The sequence below is a fragment of the Nerophis lumbriciformis genome, linkage group LG11 (assembly GCF_033978685.3).
Source record: "Nerophis lumbriciformis linkage group LG11, RoL_Nlum_v2.1, whole genome shotgun sequence".
In the NCBI taxonomy this organism is placed as follows: domain Eukaryota; kingdom Metazoa; phylum Chordata; class Actinopteri; order Syngnathiformes; family Syngnathidae; genus Nerophis; species Nerophis lumbriciformis.
Window position 1 is genome coordinate 1,353,828 of NC_084558.2, and position 21,325 is coordinate 1,375,152.

Genomic DNA, 21,325 nt, shown 5'->3' on the forward strand with positions numbered 1-21,325 from the left:
CAATTCCAGTTTGGAATAAGGATGTAACACAACAAAATGTGGAAAAAAGTGATAGTTTCCGAATGCACTTTATATGGCAACACATTGCTTACAATGTCCTATTCTGAGTGAAAGTGGTTAGATTTTAAGGTACAGCGGAAGCAACGAGGATTAATTAAAAGAAAAGGCTTGAGTTTCATGGATCATTTTAATAAACCTTTCCAGCTCAGACGTGTGTGCAAGTGTGACAGAGGCTAAATAGACAAATCTGTGTTCAAATTGAATCAGACATAAAGTAACAGATGTGTGTCACCATTGGAACATCACAAGATGGGGAGGAGGATTAAGCCCCAACACTGCTCTAGTGATTTGCCAACGCTTCAGCTTTCATGTTGCCATTCGTACGGAGGGAGTGATGGCTGTGTAAAAAAAGATATATTTTCTTCAAATACAATTTACTAGGTGTGTCTGTATAGAAGGAATACCAGGGACATATTTGCAGGTAAGATGGATACTGTTCATTTCATACAGTATGATCTAACATTTGTCATTCATCTCACTTAGAATTGTCCTAGTTTTAAAGCCGCTTTATCACAAAAAAAATCTGAAATGTTTCTGTAAATGTAATCCTAAAAATTTAAGTAATAGCTCTTGGGAAAAGTTACTAAAAGGTCATAGGTGTTGTACGTGCATACAAATGTTTTAAATTCGATTTGAGAAGAATAGTTGTACATTCTGGGGTAGCAGGTTACAGTTTGCTTTGTGTATCATTTTAGCTGTTTGCAAATTCACTATATCGTTTAATTTCAATATTTTTGATTCAATAAATAAAGGGTTTGTATGTTCTCTATATGCAACACCATTGGCGTTGTTAGGCATATTTTAGGGGGGCTCAAGCCCCCCTAAAATATTCTTAAGCCCCCCTAAATAATTTGGTGTTATATTTTTTATTATTTTTTTTACAAATACATATTCATTATAAAGTGGCCCGAATATGAGTTTAAATAAAAAAATCATATAACCCGTTATTATTCACTCAGTTTCCCCTCACCGGGCGGTATAGCTTGGTTGGTAGAGCGGCCGTGCCAGCAACTTGAGGGTTGCAGGTTCGATCCCCGCTTCCGCCATCCTAGTCACTGCAGTTGTGTCCTTGGGCAAGACACTTTACCCACCTGCTCCCAGTGCCACCCACACTGGTTTAAATGTAACTTAGACATTGGGTTTCACTATGTAAAGCGCTTTGAGTCACTTGAGAAAAAGCGCTATATAAATGTAATTCACTTCACTTCGTAGCGTAAGGTAGAGAGCCCCTTTAGTGCGTCGGTATCCAATCCATTCCACTTGTTCATATAGAAAATGCCCACATCACTCAAATTCCAGTCCGCATTTTTTCTGCGACCTTGCTTGCGGTCCTGCAGGTGTACGAAGCACATTATCTTCCTTTACAGTGAGTGAAGCTGCACAAAACCTTGTGTGTGCAATTGTAAATAATTTAGTGTTTAAGTTTTGTGTTTCTTGTAGAATCTATATAAAGTAATATACATTAGCCTATTGTTAAAATAATGAAAAAAACATCATTAAATATATTTGTTTATTGTATTGTTACATTAATAGCTGTTGTATTATTATAGGATGGCTTGTTTAACATTTCATAGGATTTTCAGAGGGAGGAAAAACCAAGACATTTAATATACAATGTAAAATGAATAAATACATCGTCCCGTGCATTTTAAAAAAAATAGTAATAATAACAATGAATAATTTCTAAGTCTTTGTTAGCCGTTTGTGAAGTTTTGTGCTTGCGCGTAACGTTCGCTCGCATCCTGTGCATCTCCTGGGGGCTAAGCCCCCCCTGTCCTTAAAAGCTAGTGACGCTCCTGTGCAACACTATGTATTATTCTAACTGACCTTTTTTTGTAACACTATTAGTGAATATAATGTACTTTTATAGTTATTTCCCCGTATTTCTTCTACACAATAACTCAGATATGGTAACACTTGTGAGCAGTAGAGAATATGGAGTGATTTTTGGTCTAGAGCAGACCTGGGCAAATTAAGGCCCGGGGGCCACATGCGGCCCGTAAAGCTTTTCAATCTGGCCCGCCGGACATTCCCAAATAATTTTTTTAGATCTTTAAGATGGAAAGTGTAGCTGCCATTATGATGTTCAAGGATGTTTTCAAATGACCGTAAGTCTTGAACCATGTAAAGTATTTCAATGGTTGGAATCTGCGCTTTTGCATGATATACTAGTTACTATGGTAATCTAATTAGTTACTATGGTAATCTAAGTCACAGCAGCTCAGACGAGGCACCAAGCAGTGTGGGTGGGAAGCGTTTCCACAGAGTGTTTCCAGAATGGCCAGCCTGAAATGTGGGTGTCAGGGACAGACGCGGAAGGAGATTTTTACAACAAAGTTCTAAAGCTTAGTGATGTATCAGATATATCAGATTGTAGGTTTTTTACCCTTCGCGTTCATATTTCGCTGTTTGTTGCATTTTTGTTGCGTTTCGCTTGATTGTAAAATTTGTCGATAGAGAGGGGGTGTGACGTTCATATGTTGTCAATATTCAGTGTTTTATCCTTCATAGAAAAGTGTAAAATTCCATTACATTTTTTAAGGCGGTCTGTCATAACGTTTTTAGCATTCAATCAGACATTATTGTGAGGTTTTGTATTAGTGTTCCTAAAAATAGATATACCGGCCCCAGACACATTTTTTTCTCTAAATTTGGCCCCCGAGTCAAAATAATTGCCCCAGGCCTGGTCTAGAACATATTTTGCTTTGTTCATTATATAAATGTTTCTTGCGACCTTGTGTTGTGTATTTTTGTGTGAGATTGCAAGTTAATTTGATCATCTATTATTACACCCAAACATTTGATTTGTATTTGTGTCTGACTTTCTCTTCTACTGTTACCGAATAGCATTTTTTTTCATTTTACCGAGATTCAAAGATAGTCGTTTTTTGTCCAACCATCTTTTTAATGTGTCAATTTATTCTGTTATTATTTGTATTAGAGTCCGTGTGTTTTCCCCTGAACCAGTTGACATTAGACTCGGGAAAAGAGAGTTAGTTACAGGTGGTCATATCTGATAGAATTGAACTGCACCATGAATTCATACTTGCCAACCTTGAGACCTCTGATTTCGGGAGGGGGGGCGTGGTCGGGGGCAGGGTTAAGAGGGGAGGAGTATATTTACAGCTAGAATTCACCAAGTCAAGTATTTCATATATACATATATATATATATATATATTTTTTTTTTTTTTTTTTTAATATATATATATATATATATTTTTTTATATATATATATATATATATATATATATATATATATATATATATATATATGTATGTGTGGGAAAAAAATCACAAGACTATTTCATCTCTACAGGCCTGTTTCATGAGGGGGGGTTCCCTCAATCATCAGGAGATTTTAATGGGAGCATTCACATACCATGGATTATATAGGGCACAGAGTGGGTGGGTACAGGCTGGTGTAGGGGCGTGGTGGTTGGCTCATGTGTTACCTAGGAGGTGTTTCCGTCTGTATATATATATATATATGTCTTAATAAGGTTATCCAAAAAATAGTGCTCGATACCGTAGTAGAGCGCAATATATGTATGTGTGGGAAAAAAAATCACAAGACTACTTCATCTCTACAGGCCTGTTTCATGAGGGGGTTCCCTCAATCATCAGGAGATTTTAATGGGAGCATTCACATACCATGGTTTATATAGGGCACAGAGTGGGTGGGTACAGGCTGGTGTAGGGGCGTGGTGATTGGCTCATGTGTTACCTAGGAGGTGTTTCCGTCTGTGGCGGCATGCTGATACAATTTCGCTGCGCTTGTTGAGGGATGACAGGTCTGGACGGTAAATAATAAACAGTTTCTCTTTCAAGCATAGGTTGCATCTTTTATTACCACTATTGTAAGGTGTGCTGGATGCAAGAATTTGCCATGTTATTGAATATTCAACATTATTGTCTTTGAGGTCCCAAATGTGTTTGCTGAGTTCTGTGGTATTTCGCAGTTCAGCCGCGATCCTTTTATTTTCCAGGTGGATGTTCTGTAAGGTGTTGGGTTGTGCTTTTTTGTATGATTTGGTGATGCTTCTGTCCAGTAAGGTGTTATGTTCTGGTATGTCCATTCTGTAGAAGTTTGTGGTTTTATCGGCAGCTATGATGAGGTTGTTTACTTTCTTGATGCGCTCCTTGTCATTTTTCAGCTTGGTGAGGAGTGGGTTGCGGACTGGCTTGCATTTGACTGATTGTATCATTTTGAGCATGTCGTTCTCAAAATCCTTTAGTTCCTCAACAAGGCTTCTTTCAGGAACCAAAACCTGCGGAATACCACAGAACTCAGCAAACACATTTGGGACCTCAAAGACAATAATGTTGAATATTCAATAACATGGCAAATTCTTGCATCCAGCACACCTTACAATAGTGGTAATAAAAGATGCAACCTATGCTTGAAAGAGAAACTGTTTATTATTTACCGTCCAGACCTGTCATCCCTCAACAAACGCAGCGAAATTGTATCAGCATGCCGCCATAGACGGAAACACCTCCTAGGTAACACATGAGCCAATCACCACGCCCCTACACCAGCCTGTACCCACCCACTCTGTGCCCTATATAAACCATGGTATGTGAATGCTCCCATTAAAATCTCCTGATGATTGAGGGAACCCCCTCATGAAACAGGCCTGTAGAGATGAAGTAGTCTTGTGATTTTTTTCCCCCACACATACATATATATATATACATATATATATATATATATATATATATATATATATATATATATATATATATATATATATATATATATATATAAGAAATAATTGACTTTCAGTGAATTCTAGCTATATATATATATATAAATAAATAAATAAGCGAAATACTTGAATTTCAGTGTTCATTTATTTACACATATACACACACACAACACTCATCTACTCATTGTTGAGTTAAGGGTTGAATTGTCCATCCTTGTTCTATTCTCTGTCACTATTTTTCTAACCATGCTGAACACCCTCTCTGATGATGCATTCTGCTTCGTCTCCTTGTTGTGTGCGCAGTTGTGCACTACACTCTCTAAAAGCCCTAGATGTTAATGTCACATATGCATGTACAGTAGATGGCAGTATTGTCCTGTTTAAGAGTGTCACAACATTGCTGTTTGGCAGACGAACTGCTTTACGGTAGACGAAAACGTGACTGCTGTTGTTGTGTGTTGTTACCGCGCTGGGAGGACTGCCTAACAATAAACCCACATAAGAAACCAAGAACTCGCCCTCGATCATTCTACAGTTATAACGTGATTGGGCAGGCACGCTGTTTATATTGTGGGAAAGCGAACGTGAAAACAGGCTGTCGACATGTCACTCAGGTCCACCTGAATTTCGGGAGAACATTTGTCCCGGGAGGTTTTCGCGAGAAGCGCTGAATTTCGGGAGTCTCCCGGAAAATCCGGGAGGGTTGGCAAGTATGCATGAATTTGGCCTTTAAAGAATTACCGTATTTTTCGGAGTATAAGTCGCACCTGCCGAAAATGCATAATAAAGATGGAAAAAAACATATATAAATCACACTGGAGCCCGGCCAAACTATGAAAAAACCTGCGACTTATAGTCCGAAAAATACGGTACTCGTTTTAGCGAGCTAGTAATTTAACCATGTTTATCGTTGATGTGGCATTGCATTATATAATATATAATATGTTGACTCTCGTATGGAACACTGCAACTGTCATATTAAACATACAGTACGCCTCTACAAACCTAAGCAACATTATCTTTCCAAAGGTGGAATACAGTTCTTCTATTGAATCTCATGATATTGCGGCCGGTTGGTGAATGACGGAGAAAGCCAACTCCTTTTTATCCAAGCTTTCAGAGATCCAGCGTCTGGATTAAAATTGCCGGGTTAAATCCAGTTACGTGCAGAGACAGTATACGAGCACAAAAGCAAGAGGGGCCAAACGGTGGAGGGAAATCATGGGTAGCGGTGGGGAGGGCAAACAAGAGGGATTAAGGTCAGCCATGTCGAGCTTCTAGCTTAGAGATGTTCCATGCTCCTGCTGTAGTGCAATACACAAACGTGGGGATTACACCAGTGTACATACGCAGCTGTGGTATCTGTTGATACGGCTGCCAATGTGACGCACAAAATAGCAAAATAACCGTTGTTGGGTTTTTTTTTTTTAGCAGCAGACATGAGGCTGGTCAGCGGCGGGGTCCGGGCTCGGAGGGCCGCAGAGCCCCCGGAACCGGAGTCGGAGGAGGCGACAGAGAAAGTTCACCACGAGCACCAGCATACAGAACACCATGGGCACGCCGAGCATCACCCCGGACACGACTACAACCACATGAAGGACAAGTTCATGAATGAACTGGAACATCTACCCAGTGAGTATTCTTATTGTCTTTCACCTTGTGAGAATTGAGTAGGAAATTTAAAAAAAAAACTACTCAAAAATGGCGGAACTCCACAAACCTGACAGACATTAAAACAGCATTAAAAATAATTAAAATTATTACAATGTTTATCTCCATTTTTTAAAATGTAAAATATATACAATATAACATACATACATCCATAAAAGTGGACGCATGTGGAAAAGTGCAATATATTTATCTGTACAGTAATCTATTTATTTATCTATATATGTTTATTTATTTTATATATATATTTATATATATTTATTTATTTATTTATATATGCACCTTATTGCTTTTTTTTATCCTGCACTACCATGAGCTTATGTAACGAAATTTCGTTCTTATCTGTGCTGTAAAGTTCAAATTTGAATGACAATAAAAAGGAAGTCTAAGTCTAGTCTAAGTCTACAGGTAAAAGCCAGTAAATTAGAATATTTTGAAAAACTTGATTTATTTCAGTAATTGCATTCAAAAGGTGTAACTTGTACATTATATTTATTCATTGCACACAGACTGATGCATTCAAATGTTTATTTCATTTAATTTTGATGATTTGAAGTGGCAACAAATGAAAATCCAAAATTCCGTGTGTCACAAAATTAGAATATTACTTAAGGCTAATACAAAAAAGGGATTTTTAGAAATGTTGGCCAACTGAAAAGTATGAAAATGAAAAATATGAGCATGTACAATACTCAATACTTGGTTGGAGCTCCTTTTGCCTCAATTACTGCGTTAATGCGGCGTGGCATGGAGTCGATGAGTTTCTGGCACTGCTCAGGTGTTATGAGAGCCCAGGTTGCTCTGATAGTGGCCTTCAACTCTTCTGCGTTTTTGGGTCTGGCATTCTGCATCTTCCTTTTCACAATACCCCACAGATTTTCTATGGGGCTAAGGTCAGGGGAGTTGGCGGGCCAATTTAGAACAGAAATACCATGGTCCGTAAACCAGGCACGGGTAGATTCTGCGCTGTGTGCAGGCGCCAAGTCCTGTTGGAACTTGAAATCTCCATCTCCATAGAGCAGGTCAGCAGCAGGAAGCATGAAGTGCTCTAAAACTTGCTGGTAGACGGCTGCGTTGACCCTGGATCTCAGGAAACAGAGTGGACCGACACCAGCAGATGACATGGCACCCCAAACCATCACTGATGGTGGAAACTTTACACTAGACTTCAGGCAACGTGGATCCTGTGCCTCTCCTGTCTTCCTCCAGACTCTGGGACCTCGATTTCCAAAGGAAATGCAAAATTTGCATGGTTGGGTGATGGTTTGGGGTGCCATGTCATCTGCTGGTGTCGGTCCACTCTGTTTCCTGAGATCCAGGGTCAACGCAGCCGTCTACCAGCAGGTTTTAGAGCACTTCATGCTTCCTGCTGCTGACCTGCTCTATGGAGATGGAGATTTCAAGTTCCAACAGGACTTGGCGCCTGCACACAGCGCAAAATCTACCCGTGCCTGGTTTACGGACCATGGTATTTCTGTTCTAAATTGGCCCGCCAACTCCCCTGACCTTAGCCCCATAGAAAATCTGTGGGGTATTGTGAAAAAGAAGATGCAGAATGCCAGACCCAAAAACGCAGAAGAGTTGAAGGCCACTATCAGAGCAACCTGGGCTCTCATAACACCTGAGCAGTGCCAGAAACTCATCGACTCCATGCCACGCCGCATTAACGCAGTAATTGAGGCAAAAGGAGCTCCAACCAAGTATTGAGTATTGTACATGCTCATATTTTTCATTTTCATACTTTTCAGTTGGCCAACATTTTTAAAAATCCCTTTTTTGTATTAGCCTTAAGTAATATTCTAATTTTGTGACACACGGAATTTTGGATTTTCATTTGTTGCCACTTCAAATCATCAAAATTAAATGAAATAAACATTTGAATGCATCAGTCTGTGTGCAATGAATAAATATAATGTACAAGTTACACTTTTTGAATGCAATTACTGAAATAAATCAAGTTTTTCAAAATATTCTAATTTGCTGGCTTTTACCTGTATATACACATACAGTAATTATAATGATAAACTTGTATAGCGCTTTTCTACCTTCAAGGTACTCAAAGCGCTTTGACAGTATTACCACATTCACCCATTCACACACTGATGGCGGGAGCTGCCATGCAAGGCGCTAACCAGCAGCCATCAGGAGCAAGGGGTGAAGTGTCTTGCCCAAGGACACAACGGATGTGACTAGGATGGTAGAAGGTGGGGATTGAACCCCAGTAACCTGCAACACTCCGATTGCTGGCACGGCCACTCTACCAACTTTGCCACGCCAGTACAGGCCAAAAGTTTGGACACACCTTCTCATTTCAATGCGTTTTCTTTATTTTCATGACTATTTACATTGTAGATTGTCCCTGAAGGCATCAAAACTATGACACCTGTGAAGTGAAAACCAATTTCAGGTGACTACCTCTTGAAGCTCATCGAGAGAATGCCAAGAGTGTGCAAAGCAGTAATCAGAGCAAAGGGTGGCTATTATGAAGAAACTAGAATATAAAACATGTTTTCAGTTATTACACCTTTTTTTGTTAAGTACATAACTCCACGTGTGTTCATTCATAGTTTTGATGCCTTCAGTGACAATCTACAAGTCGCCACCTCATCACAGGGCCAACACAGATAGACAGACAACATTCACACTCACATTCACACACTTTGGCCAATTTAGCCTATCCCCAGGTGCACGTCTTGGACAGTGACAAAAAAATATTATTTGTTAATTTTCTACTGATTTGGCATGCAACTTTAACATACATACTACGATTATGTAGAAAAGAATATTACAGTGAATTATTGGACAAGAACAAAACTAATATGAGAGCAACATGGGGCATCCTCAATAGCATTATTAAAAATGGCACTAAGAGGGACTACCCTCAATACTTCTTAGACGGAAATAAAAAAAATGACAACATAAGGGAAGTAGTTGAAAGCTTCAATAATTATTTTGTAAATATTGGACCAAAATTGGAAGAAAGGATTCCAGACCCAGTTTCAATTGAGGACTATAATGATACCATAGAGCGAAATCCCAACTCCATGTTCCTCAGTAATGTGACACAGGAGGAAATAGTTACAATCGTGAAAAAATGTAAATCCAAGACTTCAACTGATTGTAATGAAATTGATATGGAAACGATAAAAAAGGTTATTGAAGAGATCTCAGGACCATTAATGTATATTAGTAACCTATCATTTCAAACAGGTACATTTCCAAACAAAATGAAAATAGCTAAAGTTGCACCAATTTACAAGACTGGCGACAAACATCAATTTACAAACTATAGACCTGTTTCCTTACTTCCACAATTTTCTAAAATCATTGAAAAACTGTTCAATAACAGATTAGAGAGTTTCATAAATAAAAATAGAATACTCGAAGAAAATCAATATGGATACAGAGCTAATGTTTCAACTTCCATGGCTTTAATTGAAATTACAGAAGAAATTACCAATGCTATAGATAATAAAAAATGTGCGGCAGCAGTTTTTATGGATCTAACTAAAGCATTTGACACAATTAATCACAATATTTTAATCAAAAAACTAGAACGATATGGCATCAGAGGGTTAGTCTTAAACTGGATAAGTAGTTATCTAATGAACAGGAAACAATACGTGAAGGTAGGCGAACACACCTCTACAACGCTAAATATATCCTGTGGTGTACCTCAGGGATCAATACTAGGACCTAAATTATTCAATCTATATATAAATGACATTTGTAAAGTTACAAAAGATTTAAAGTTAGTATTATTTGCGGATGATACAACAGCGTTTTGTTCAGGAGAGAACACACAGAAGATACTACAAATAATACCAGAAGAAATTAACAAATTAAAAAGATGGTTGGACAAAAACAGACTATCGTTGAATCTCAGTAAAACTAAAATAATGCTATTTGGTAACAGTAGAAGAGAAAGTCAAACACAAATACAAATAGATGGAATAGAAATTGAAAGAGTAAATGAAACCAAATTTCTAGGTATAATGATTGATGATAAATTGAACTGGAAATCTCACGTAAAAAATATACAACATAAAGTAGCAAGAAACACGTCAATAATGAATAAAGCAAAACATGTTCTAGACAAAAAATCACTTCATATTCTCTACTGCTCACTAGTGTTACCATATCTGAGTTATTGTGCAGAAATATGGGGAAATAATTACAAAAGTACACTTCATTCATTAACGGTGTTACAAAAAAGATCAGTTAGAATAATACATAATGTTGGATATAGAGAACACACAAATCCTTTATTTATTGAATCAAAGATTCTGAAATTCTACGACATAGTGAATTTGCAAACAGCTAAAATGATACACAAAGCAAACTATAACCTGCTACCCAAGAATATACAATAATTCTTCTCAAAAAAAGAGGAGAAATATAATCTTAGAGAGAAATGTAATTTAAAACATTTGTATGCACGTACAACACTTAAGACCTTCAGTATATCAGTATGTGGAATTAAATGATGGAATGGATTAAGCAAAGCAATCAAACAATGTACTAATATGATCCACTTCAAGAAACTCTTCAAACTTAAAGTGTTTACAAAGTACAAAGAAGAAGAACCATGATAAACATTCTGAATTTATTTAACTCATCCATTCTTTCATTCTTTCACTCACAAAATAATCTTACTTATCTCAACATATGAAATGTAACTTACTTCACCAATTATTATTTATTTACTTCTTTTATTGTGATTACTTATGGAGTATATTGTGAATAAATTGAGAACAGGAAGTGAACAAAAGTTTTAGCAACTGTCATGTAAAAGAAAAGGGGTAGGATTAAATAAGCTTTGCTTCTTCCTACTCCTTTTCGAACATGTTGAAAAGAGAAACTGGAGATTGTGATGTATCATGTTGTATACTTGCATGTTCCAAATAAACTCAAACTCAACTCAACTCAACTTTCTTTGGCACTCATGAGAGCCTTTTATCAAAATGTGCTGATATCTGGCATGGTAAAATATCAATACATTATATTATAACTAATATATATTACATTATTATTTTATAGTTATCAAATATATATTATATATAAATCTTATTATAATTTATCGGTAGGTCATGAGTTCAAACCCCGGCCGAGTCATACCAAAGACTATAAAAATGGGACCCATTACCTCCCTGCTTGGTACTCAGCATCAAGCGTTGGAATTGGGGGTTAATTCACCAAAATGATTCTCGAGCTCGACCACCGCTGCTGCTCACTGCTCCCCTCGCCTCCTAGGGGGTGAACAAGGGGATGGGTCAAATGCAGAGGGTAATTTCACCACACCTAGTGTGGGTGTGACTATCAGTGGTGCTTTAACTTTAATAATTCCATCCATCCATTTTCTACCGCTTGTCCCTTACTGGGTCACGGGGGGGTGCTGCAGCTGGAGCCTATCCCAGCTGCGTTCGGGCGGAAGGTGTGTACACCCTGGACAAGTCGCCACCTCATCGCAGGGCCAACACAGATAGACAGACAACATTCACACACTAGGGACCATTTATAATAATTCCATCCATCCATCCATTTTCTACCGCTTGTCCCTTTTGGGGTCGCGGGGGGTGCTGGAGCCTATCCCAGCTGCATTCGGGTGGAAGGCGGTGTACACCCTGGACAAGTCGCCACCTCATCGCAGGGTCAACACAGATAGACAGACAACATTCACACTCACATTCACACACTAGGGCCAATTTATAAAAATGATGTTTAATAATTATAATCCACCCTAAAATACAATTAGACTTTTTTTTTTTTTTCTACTAGATTGTCGTGAGATTCCAGATCAAATGTCTGTGCTAAAACTCTACGGCATGTACTTAAATTATGCATGCATTTCTGTAGTACAGTCGTCCCACAGCACGCTTCAATTATTGCGGCTTTAATACATTGCAGATTTTGGGGGGTTATTAAAATGTTTTTAATTTAAAGTTAAAGTTAAAGTACCACTGATTGTCACACACACACTAGGTGTGGTGAAATTTGACCCATCCCCTTGTTCCACCCCCCTGGGAGGTGAGGGGAGCAGTGAGCAGCGGCGGTGGCCGTGCTCAGGAATCATTTTGGTGATTTAACCCCCAAATCCAACCCTTGATGCTGAGTGCCAAGCAGGGAGGTAATGGGTCCCATTTTTATAGTCTTTGGTGTGACTCGGCCGGGGTTTGAACTCATGACCTACCAATCTCAGCATGGACACTGAGCAGGTAAACCACATTAAACCACAGTCTACATTTTTTTTTTGGCCCTAAATGACGCATTTTCAAGCATAAAATGGCTGAATAAACTAAAAATATCAATACTACAGTAGTATTAGCCACCAGAGGAGACCAAACCTACCTGTTCAGTATCATCACCAATGATTGGCTCAGCCTCAGGGAGCATTACCAGAGGTGTGGACTCGAGTCACATGACTTGGACTCGAGTCAGACTCGAGTCATGAATTTGATGACTTTAGACTCGACTTGACAAAATGTAAAAAGACTTGCAACTCGACTTAGACTTTAACATCAATGACTTGTGACTTCACTTGGACTTGAGCCTTTTGAATTGACATGACTTGACATGACTTGCTACTTTCCCCAAAACCCAAAGATGAAAAAGTTATTCGGGAGCGCTCCGTATTTTTCATTGTGTACTTGTCTATCAGCGTTGCGTGTGTCAGCTGGTGTGCTCTCAGTACAACAGCCAATCAAATTAGATCTACTTTGTTTTCATCACACAGCATTCATCCAATCAAATTGCAGGACAACCAACGAAGAAGACATGTCCAAACCACACGCCAGTGAACAAAAAATGATACCTAAAATAATTTTGTTTGGGTATAAAAATTACGAGGTGGTCAACACAAAACGGTTTGCAGTATGCAACACATGCGGTTCAAAAATGACTGATGGAGAGGCAACAACTTCCAACTTCGTCCGGCATTTAAAGTTGCACAAAGAACGGTAAGTTTTGAATGTAAGATAACGTTTATTGGCTAAGTAACGTGACTTTTATTTGCTGTGTAGTTAAATCAGTGAGGCTGTAAACTCACTGCTAACGTTATAACGTTATTGCAAACATGGGAATCTGTTGCAGTTCACTACCTTATTCATACTTTTTGTTCAGTGATTTTTTTTAAGCAGGGTTACGTTAGTCAATATATCACACGTAATGTTAGACGGCGGTCAGCAGCACCGCGTATTTTAGCCACCTAAAAAAAGACAAAAATAGTCAAATAAAGGTCAGTTAAAATGTATACTATATTATGAATATGTGTACCGTTTTAGCTAGCTTTCTGACATACTGTTGGTTGTTTACCTCAGTGGTCCCCAACCACCGGGCCGCGGCCCGGTACTGGTCCGTGGATCGATTGGTATCGGGCCGCACAAGAAATAATTTTTTTTTTTCCTCTTTTTTTAATTAAATCAACATAAAAAACACAAGATACACTTACAAGTAGTGCACCAACCCAAAACAACTATCTCCCCCTTTTGTTCTGGGCATTGAACATGAAGACTCTTCCTTCACTGTTCCGAGTGGCCACGAGAGTCTTGGCAGTGCCTGCCTCCAGTGCTCCAGTGGAGCGAGTTTTCAGCCATGGTGGCATCATACTACGCCCCCATCGTGCACAAATGACTGACAGACTCTTGGCTAATTTGGTCTTTTGCAATTGCAATGCAGCATAGGGCTGTTTTGTGTTCTCGCTATTGAAATATTTGAATTAATAATGAATGATTTCTACTTCGTGAAAATTAATTAAGTATGGTCATGTCCGGAACCAATTAACTGCGATAAACAAGGTATGTAATGTTTGCCAAAAGTTGTCAGGTGTTATAATACAGTGCAAGTTTGCAATAGATGAGGTGGCGACTTGTCCAGGGTGTACCCCGCCTTCCGCCTGAATGCAGCTGAGATAGGCTCCAGCACCCCCCGCGACCCCAAAAGGGACAAGCGGTAGAAAATGGATGGATGGAAGTTTGCATTAATAGTGCATTTTTCTGCTCATGCGCAAGGTCACGCCCACTAGTATTATCTGATTGGGCAGGTATCTATAGCTGAAAAGAATGCCATAAACTGTCTCTTGAAAATGTGCTTGTTCCCAGTTAGTAGGAGAAATAGCATACTTTGTTCTAGCAATATCACAGATTAAACCGGTGGTTCTAGTTTCAAGCTCTAAAAACATACACAGATGGCAAGTGCTTTAGATTACTGAAATAAATCAATCAATCAATGTTTATTTATATAGCCCTAAATCACAAGTGTCTCAAAGGGCTGCACAAGCCACAACGACATCCTCGGTATAGCCCACATAAGGGCAAGGAAAAACTCACCCCAGTGGGACGTCGATGTGAATGACTATGAGAAACCTTGGAGAGGACCGCATATGTGGGTAACCCCCCCCTCTAGGGAGACCGAATGCAATGGATGTCGAGTGGGTCTAACATAATATTGTGAGAGTCCAGTCCATAGTGGATCCAGCATAACAGTAAGAGTCCAGTCCACAGTGGGGTCAGCAGGAAACCATCCCGAGCGGAGACGGGTCAGCAGCGCAGAGATGTTCCCAACCGATATACAGGCGAGCGGTCCACCCCGGGTCCCGACCCCGGACAGCCAGTACCCCATCCATGGCCACCGGATCTGTGTGTCTCCCCTTCCACAAGGGATAGGGGGGAGCAGAGGAGAAAAGAAAAGAAACGGCAGATCAACTGGTCTAAAAAAAGGGGGGCTATTCAAAGGCTAGAGTATACAAATGAGTTTTGAGATGGGACTTAAATGCTTCTACTGAGGTAGCATCTCTAATTGTTACCGGGAGGGCATTCCATAGTGCTGGAGCCCGAATAGAAAACGCTCTACAGCCCGCAGACTTTTTTTGGGCTCTGGGAATCACTAATAAGCCGGAGTTCTTTGAACACAGTCATGGATTTTTTGATTCAAGTCATCTTAAATGAGAGATTAAAATCCACTCGAGGTCAGTTTGGTGTTTAAATCTTGAGAGATGACATTCAACCACGCAGTTTGGTGATGTGACTTTAAGGCAGTGTTTTTCAACCTTTTTCTGAGCCAAGGCACATTTTTTTCTTTGAAAAAATCTCAAGGCACATTACCAGCAGAAAACATTAAAAAATTAAACTCAGCAGTCGATATTGACAGTAAAAAGTCGTTCTCGCAATTGTTGGATATGAATTCAAACCATAACCAACCATGCATCACTATAGCTCTTGTCTCAAAGTAGGTGTACTGTCACCACCTGTCACATCACGCCGTGACTTATTTGGACTTTTTTGCTGTTTTCCTGTGTGTAGTGTTTTAGTTCTTGTCTTGCGCTCCTATTTTGTTGTTGATTGTCATGTCATGTACGGATGTACTTTGTGAACGCCGTCTGCTGCTCCACACGCTGTAAGTCTTTGCTGTCGTCCAGCATTCTGTTTTTGTTTACTTTGCAGCCAGTTCAGTTTTTGCTTCGTTTTGCATGGCCTTCCTTAAGCTTCATTGCCTTTTCTTAGCGGCACTTGCCTTTTGTTCATTTTTGGTTCAAGCATAAGATACCTTTTAACCTGCACTCTGTCTCCCGCTGTCGTCTGCATATTGTGATCACGACAAACCATGGTTCCAAAGCAATTAGCTACCTGCTGCCACCTACTGATATGGAAGAGTATTACACGGTTACTCTGCCGATCTCGAGACAGCACAGATACTCAACAACGGCACATTCGCGGATTATAATTACTGGTTTGCAAAAAAATATTTTTAACCCAATTAGGTGAAATTACATAATCTCCCATGGCACACCAGACAATATCTCACGTCCCACTGGGGTGAGTTTTTCCTTGCCCTTATGTGGGCTCTGTACCGCGGATGTCGTTGTGGCTTGTGCAGCCCTTTGAGACACTTGTGATTTAGGGCAATATAAATAAACATTGATTGATTGACGGTACACTGATTTAAGGATTACAAATCTATGTTCTCCATTTTTTAATTGAACGTTGCAGTTCCCATGTGGGCGGTGGGAGCCATCGTGGTGCTGGTCCTGGTTTTGGTGGCGTGCTTCATCTTTTGCCTTTTCAAAAAATGCTTTGCGAAGAAGAAAAAGCCAAAGAAAGTGAGAGAGAGGAAGACGGGGCGCCGCAAGAAGGAAAAGGAGGGCGAGGGCGAAACTGGAGAGAAGGTATATGACCAGATGTGATGGCGGAGCATGATCCAGGAGGAGTACTCACGGCACAGATGTGTCTCCTTGCAGGAAGGGGAGGTGAAGAAGGAGGGCGCGGAAGAGGAGAAAGAGCAGGAGAAGTTGGGGAGGTTGGAGTTCTCCTTGGATTACAACTTCACCGATTCCCAGGTTCCTCTCCTGAAAGCCAAAATCTGTCAAGTCAAAGAATTCTGCTGGAGGCTAACTTGCTGTTCTTTACCACAAAGCTCATCGTGGGAATCCTTCAGGCTCAGGACCTGGCAGCTATGGACATGGGGGGCACCTCAGATCCTTACGTCAAAGTCTTTCTGCTGCCGGACAAAAAGAAGAAGTACGAAACCAAGGTTCAGCGCAAGAATTTGTGTCCTGTTTTCAACGAGACGTTTATTTTTAAGGTATGGACAACATACTTGTTTTGTTGTTGTTTGGAATTGTAGAAAAGTCTCTCCTTTGAAACGTTTTTTTTTCCTTCTAGATTCCGTATGCAGAGCTGGGAGGAAAGACGTTGGTGTTGCAAGTGTTTGACTTTGATCGCTTCTCCAAGCACGACATGATCGGCGATATCAAAATCCCCATGAACAGCATTGATTTAGGCCAGCCAATTCAACAATGGAAGGACTTGGAGAGCTCGGAAAAGGAGGAGGTGCATCCTGCTTTCATTCCATGACGCCTTTATCTTTATGGGAAAGTGGTTATTCACTTGTTTTTGTCTCAGCAGGAGAAACTGGGTGATGTTTGCATCTCTTTGCGATACGTCCCCACTGCCGGGAAACTGACGGTGAACATCATGGAAGCCAAGAATCTGAAGAAAATGGACGTCGGCGGCTTGTCGGGTGAGGTCGTGATACTTTGTGTCACAGATCTTGCCTACTACACATTTGTAATCTGGCCAACCACATGTTTAAAGTTGGCCTGCCACAACATTTGACTGTATTTGGCCTACAAAAGGCTGAAAATTAAAGTACTTTCTGGCCAAAGTTAAAGTACCAATGATTGTGACCGCCACACTAGGTGTGGTGAACATTTTCCTCTGCATTTGACCCATCCCCTTGTTCACCCCCTGGGAGGTGAGGGGAGCAGTGGGCAGCAGCCGGAAATCATTTTTGGTGATTTAACCCCCAATTCCAACCCTTGATTCTGAGTGCCAAGCAGGGAGGTAATGGGCCCAATTTTTATAGTCTTTGGTATGACTCGGCCGGGGTTTGAACTCACGACCTACCGATCTCAGGGCGGACACTCTAACCACTAGGCCACTGAGTAGGTGAGGTATTTTTTCTTTCACTTTTGACAGAAACATGTACTGCATGCAATTGTACATATATTCTACATGTTAATATTAACATTCCTGGGTGGATCTCGCATGAGAGGAAGAGAGGGGGTTATTCATTTTGCGATGCAGTCTACTGAAAATGATGGAAAGCGGCACTCTAGTTAGCAACTGACGCTGTGGTCAATGTTAGAATTGCCACAAAACACATTTTAAGATATTCATCACTCTACTGCCATCTGGCGGCTAAAATGGATAGTGCACCCTCTCAGTTTGTCATGTTTTGTGTCAGGTGAACTGCAACGAATGGGGCCATATGAATCCCCTTCTTTCTGTAGTATATTTAATTTTATAATTAGTTAGTATGAACATTTCAGTTATTCTCTTTACCTTGCACCGTTCTGTTCTATTTTTCCATTTCTACTGTTTTTTAGGGACCGAGTCCCTTTGGGACAGAGGACCCTATTGAATTTCTAGCGTTTTATTATTATACCGCCGCCTCTTTGAGCTGTAATTTGACCCCCTTAACATGCTTCAAAACTCACCAAATTGGACACACACATCAGGGCTGGCCAAAATTGCGATCTAATCAAAAAACCAAACCCCAACTTTTTACTGTTGTACTTCGTTTTTACTGTTGCACCTTGTTTTTTAATGACTACTGCTGCAAACCAAATTGCCCCTCGGGGACAATAAAGATTTTCTAAGTCTAAGTCTAAGTCTAAGTCAAAACTCAAAATTGCGCTCTAGCGGCCCCTAGGAAGAAAACACAGACAAAACTGCCTGTAACTCCCAGTACGAATGTTGTAGAGACATGAAACAAAAACCTCTATGTAGGTCTCACATAGACCTATATTGCATACACTGACAACCACCAGCAAAAATCAACAGGAAGTTTGCAATTCCCCCTTCAAAACAAAAGTTGTGTAAAAACAGTCACCTTCTTTCAAACATTATCTCCTCTGAGCGCGTTTGTCGTGTCGGCTTCAGATTAGCACAGGAGAGAGATTGAACCCTTCTGATTAAAAGTTGATGAAAGAGTTTTAATTACTGCTCCGGTTTGGATTTTATGAGCCCTCAAAGTCGGTCCCGTCCATCGCTGCTTGCATCTTTAATTTTTACTTATTTCATTTCTACAATGTGCTGCAGCCTCAGAAAAAAATAGGCCACTTTCGGCAAATGGCCGCACTTTGGAAACCACTGGTTTATTTACTTTATCGGGAAGGCAAAGTGTAACCAATAGACTCCCGCTTGTCAAAGGCAAATACTTTGTCCAGACATGCAGTGTTACTAACCCCAGCATGTCTGGATCTTCCCTCCAGCAGCAATTACTTTGCCTTTTGTGACCGCAATGCATGATGCAAAGAACACTTCCTGTCTTTCACTTTTAAAAGCGCACAGCAAGTGTTTGTCTTTGCTTCCATTTCCAGATCCGTTTGTGAAGATTGTCCTGCAGCAAAACGGAAAACGTATCAAAAAGAAGAAGACAACTGTCAAGAAAAACACGCTCAATCCCTACTTCAATGAGAGTTTTAGCTTTGAGGTGCCCTTTGAACAGATACAGGTAGGTTAATGCTACCACATAAAGGAATCCTAAGGAATCTACAATGCAAAAAGGTACATTTGTGTTGTCTATTTTCAGAAAGTGCAGGTCGTTATTACAGTGTACGACTATGATAAACTTGGCAGCAACGATCCTATCGGTAAGACCTTCATGGGTTATGGAGCTACAGGTGTTGGCCTGCGCCACTGGTCAGACATGTTGGCCAATCCCAGACGTCCAGTCGCCCAGTGGCACACTTTGCTGCCAGAGGAGGAAGTTGACGCAGCGGTCAAAGCAAAACCTCGCTAGATAGAGACTTTGTGTTTCTTGTATCAACCCTTATGTTTCGCTCTCACACATTTATTTTGGTATACTCTAATGTGTGGGTGTGTGGATGTGAAATACTAATGTTTTCTTTTTTATATTTGTCAATCTCTTTACACCCCCCCCCCCCCCCCCCCCCCCCCCCAATTGTAAATGTGCAACTTTGCTAACATGTTCAGATGTTTTTCACTACATGTTTTTAGTGTATTACTTCATGTAAACAGTGGATCAAACATACAGCTAATAAATCTACAATAGGCACTTATCTTGGATGGGGCTAAACCTTTTTCATTATGTAGTAAGTTAGTATTTACATACGTGTATATATACTGTATATGTAATATTTATATACACATATATAATTGTGTATGTGTATATATGTAATATATACACACACATATATACATAAATTATAAAATATACACACACATATATATATATATATATATATATATATATATATAATATGTCATATTTATATCTAAATGTGTGTGTATATGTATGTATATAAATATATATACATACCGTATATAAATATACACACATATATATACTGTACGTATACAGTATGTACATACACACACACATATAAATATACATACATATACATACATACATACATATATATATACATACATATATATACATATAAATACATACATGTATATACATACATACATTTTTGTATATATGCATATATGTATATTAGAGGTGGGGGAAATAATCGATTTTTAGATGCATCGAAATTTAGACATGAACGATTATAAAATCGATTAATAAACGTCAATAATCGATAATCGATTTATTTATTGTAAATAAAATGATACAGATAGTTCTAACCACCTCACAGAGAGATCCGATTAGCTTCTTTATTTTAGGGCACTTATGTTCCAGTTTTGCTCACATTTCCATAATTTAATAAATGTAATGGGAATTAATCTAACTCTTTCTTATTACAAATGCACTGTTTTTTTTAAAGCGGCAAGTGATAAACGCTTATTTAATGAAACGAAAACAATTGTAAAACTGCATCAATATACATAAATTATAAAATATACACACACACATATATATATATATATATATATATATATATATATATATATAATATGTATACACTAATATATATATTATACACTAACATATATATACACACACACATATATATATATATATATATATATATATATATATATATATATATATATATATATATATATATATATATATATATATATATATACACACACACACACACACATATACACATTATATATATATATATATATATATCACACATACACTAATATATATATATTATACATACACTAATATATATATTATATATACCGGTACACTAATATATATATATACATTATATATATATATACATATACATTATATATATATATACATATACATTATATATATACATATACATATATATATATATATATATATATATATATACAACCCACAAAAGGTTATGCGTAATGTTTTCTGGATGCCAAAAAAAAGAAAAATAAATATTATTCGCTTTTTAAATCATTAACACGTGCATCAAAGCGTGTG

The 21,325-nt window shown here is 38.9% G+C and overlaps 1 protein-coding gene across 5 annotated transcripts; it reads left to right on the plus strand.

The window, feature by feature from the left end:
- Nucleotides 1-299: 299 nt before the first annotated feature.
- Nucleotides 300-19,880, plus strand: syt5b (synaptotagmin Vb). 5 transcript variants are annotated; one of them, XM_061967711.1, is made up of 9 exons: nucleotides 300-481; nucleotides 6,209-6,403; nucleotides 16,423-16,598; nucleotides 16,671-16,769; nucleotides 16,847-17,014; nucleotides 17,095-17,262; nucleotides 17,335-17,452; nucleotides 19,317-19,450; nucleotides 19,529-19,880. In XM_061967711.1, exons 2-9 carry the CDS (start codon nucleotides 6,211-6,213, stop codon nucleotides 19,736-19,738), a joined length of 1,266 nt encoding a protein of 421 aa, XP_061823695.1. In that variant the 5' UTR covers nucleotides 300-481; nucleotides 6,209-6,210; the 3' UTR covers nucleotides 19,739-19,880. The 5 variants fall into 5 exon arrangements, with proteins under 5 accessions (XP_061823695.1, XP_061823693.1, XP_061823696.1 ...); XM_061967709.1 differs by having other exon boundaries at nucleotides 301-481; nucleotides 6,203-6,403; XM_061967712.1 differs by having other exon boundaries at nucleotides 301-481; nucleotides 6,203-6,403; nucleotides 17,338-17,452.
- Nucleotides 19,881-21,325: the final 1,445 nt, after the last annotated feature.

Bases quoted from the DNA above. Each gene is read 5' to 3' on its own strand.
- syt5b (XM_061967711.1), top strand. From the start codon at position 6,211: ATGAGGCTGGTCAGCGGCGGGGTCCGGGCTCGGAGGGCCGCAGAGCCC. The intron at 16,770-16,846 runs GTTCCTCTCCTG...TTTACCACAAAG, and splicing joins ACAACTTCACCGATTCCCAG to CTCATCGTGGGAATCCTTCA. The intron at 19,451-19,528 runs GTAGGTTAATGC...GTCTATTTTCAG, and splicing joins TGCCCTTTGAACAGATACAG to AAAGTGCAGGTCGTTATTAC.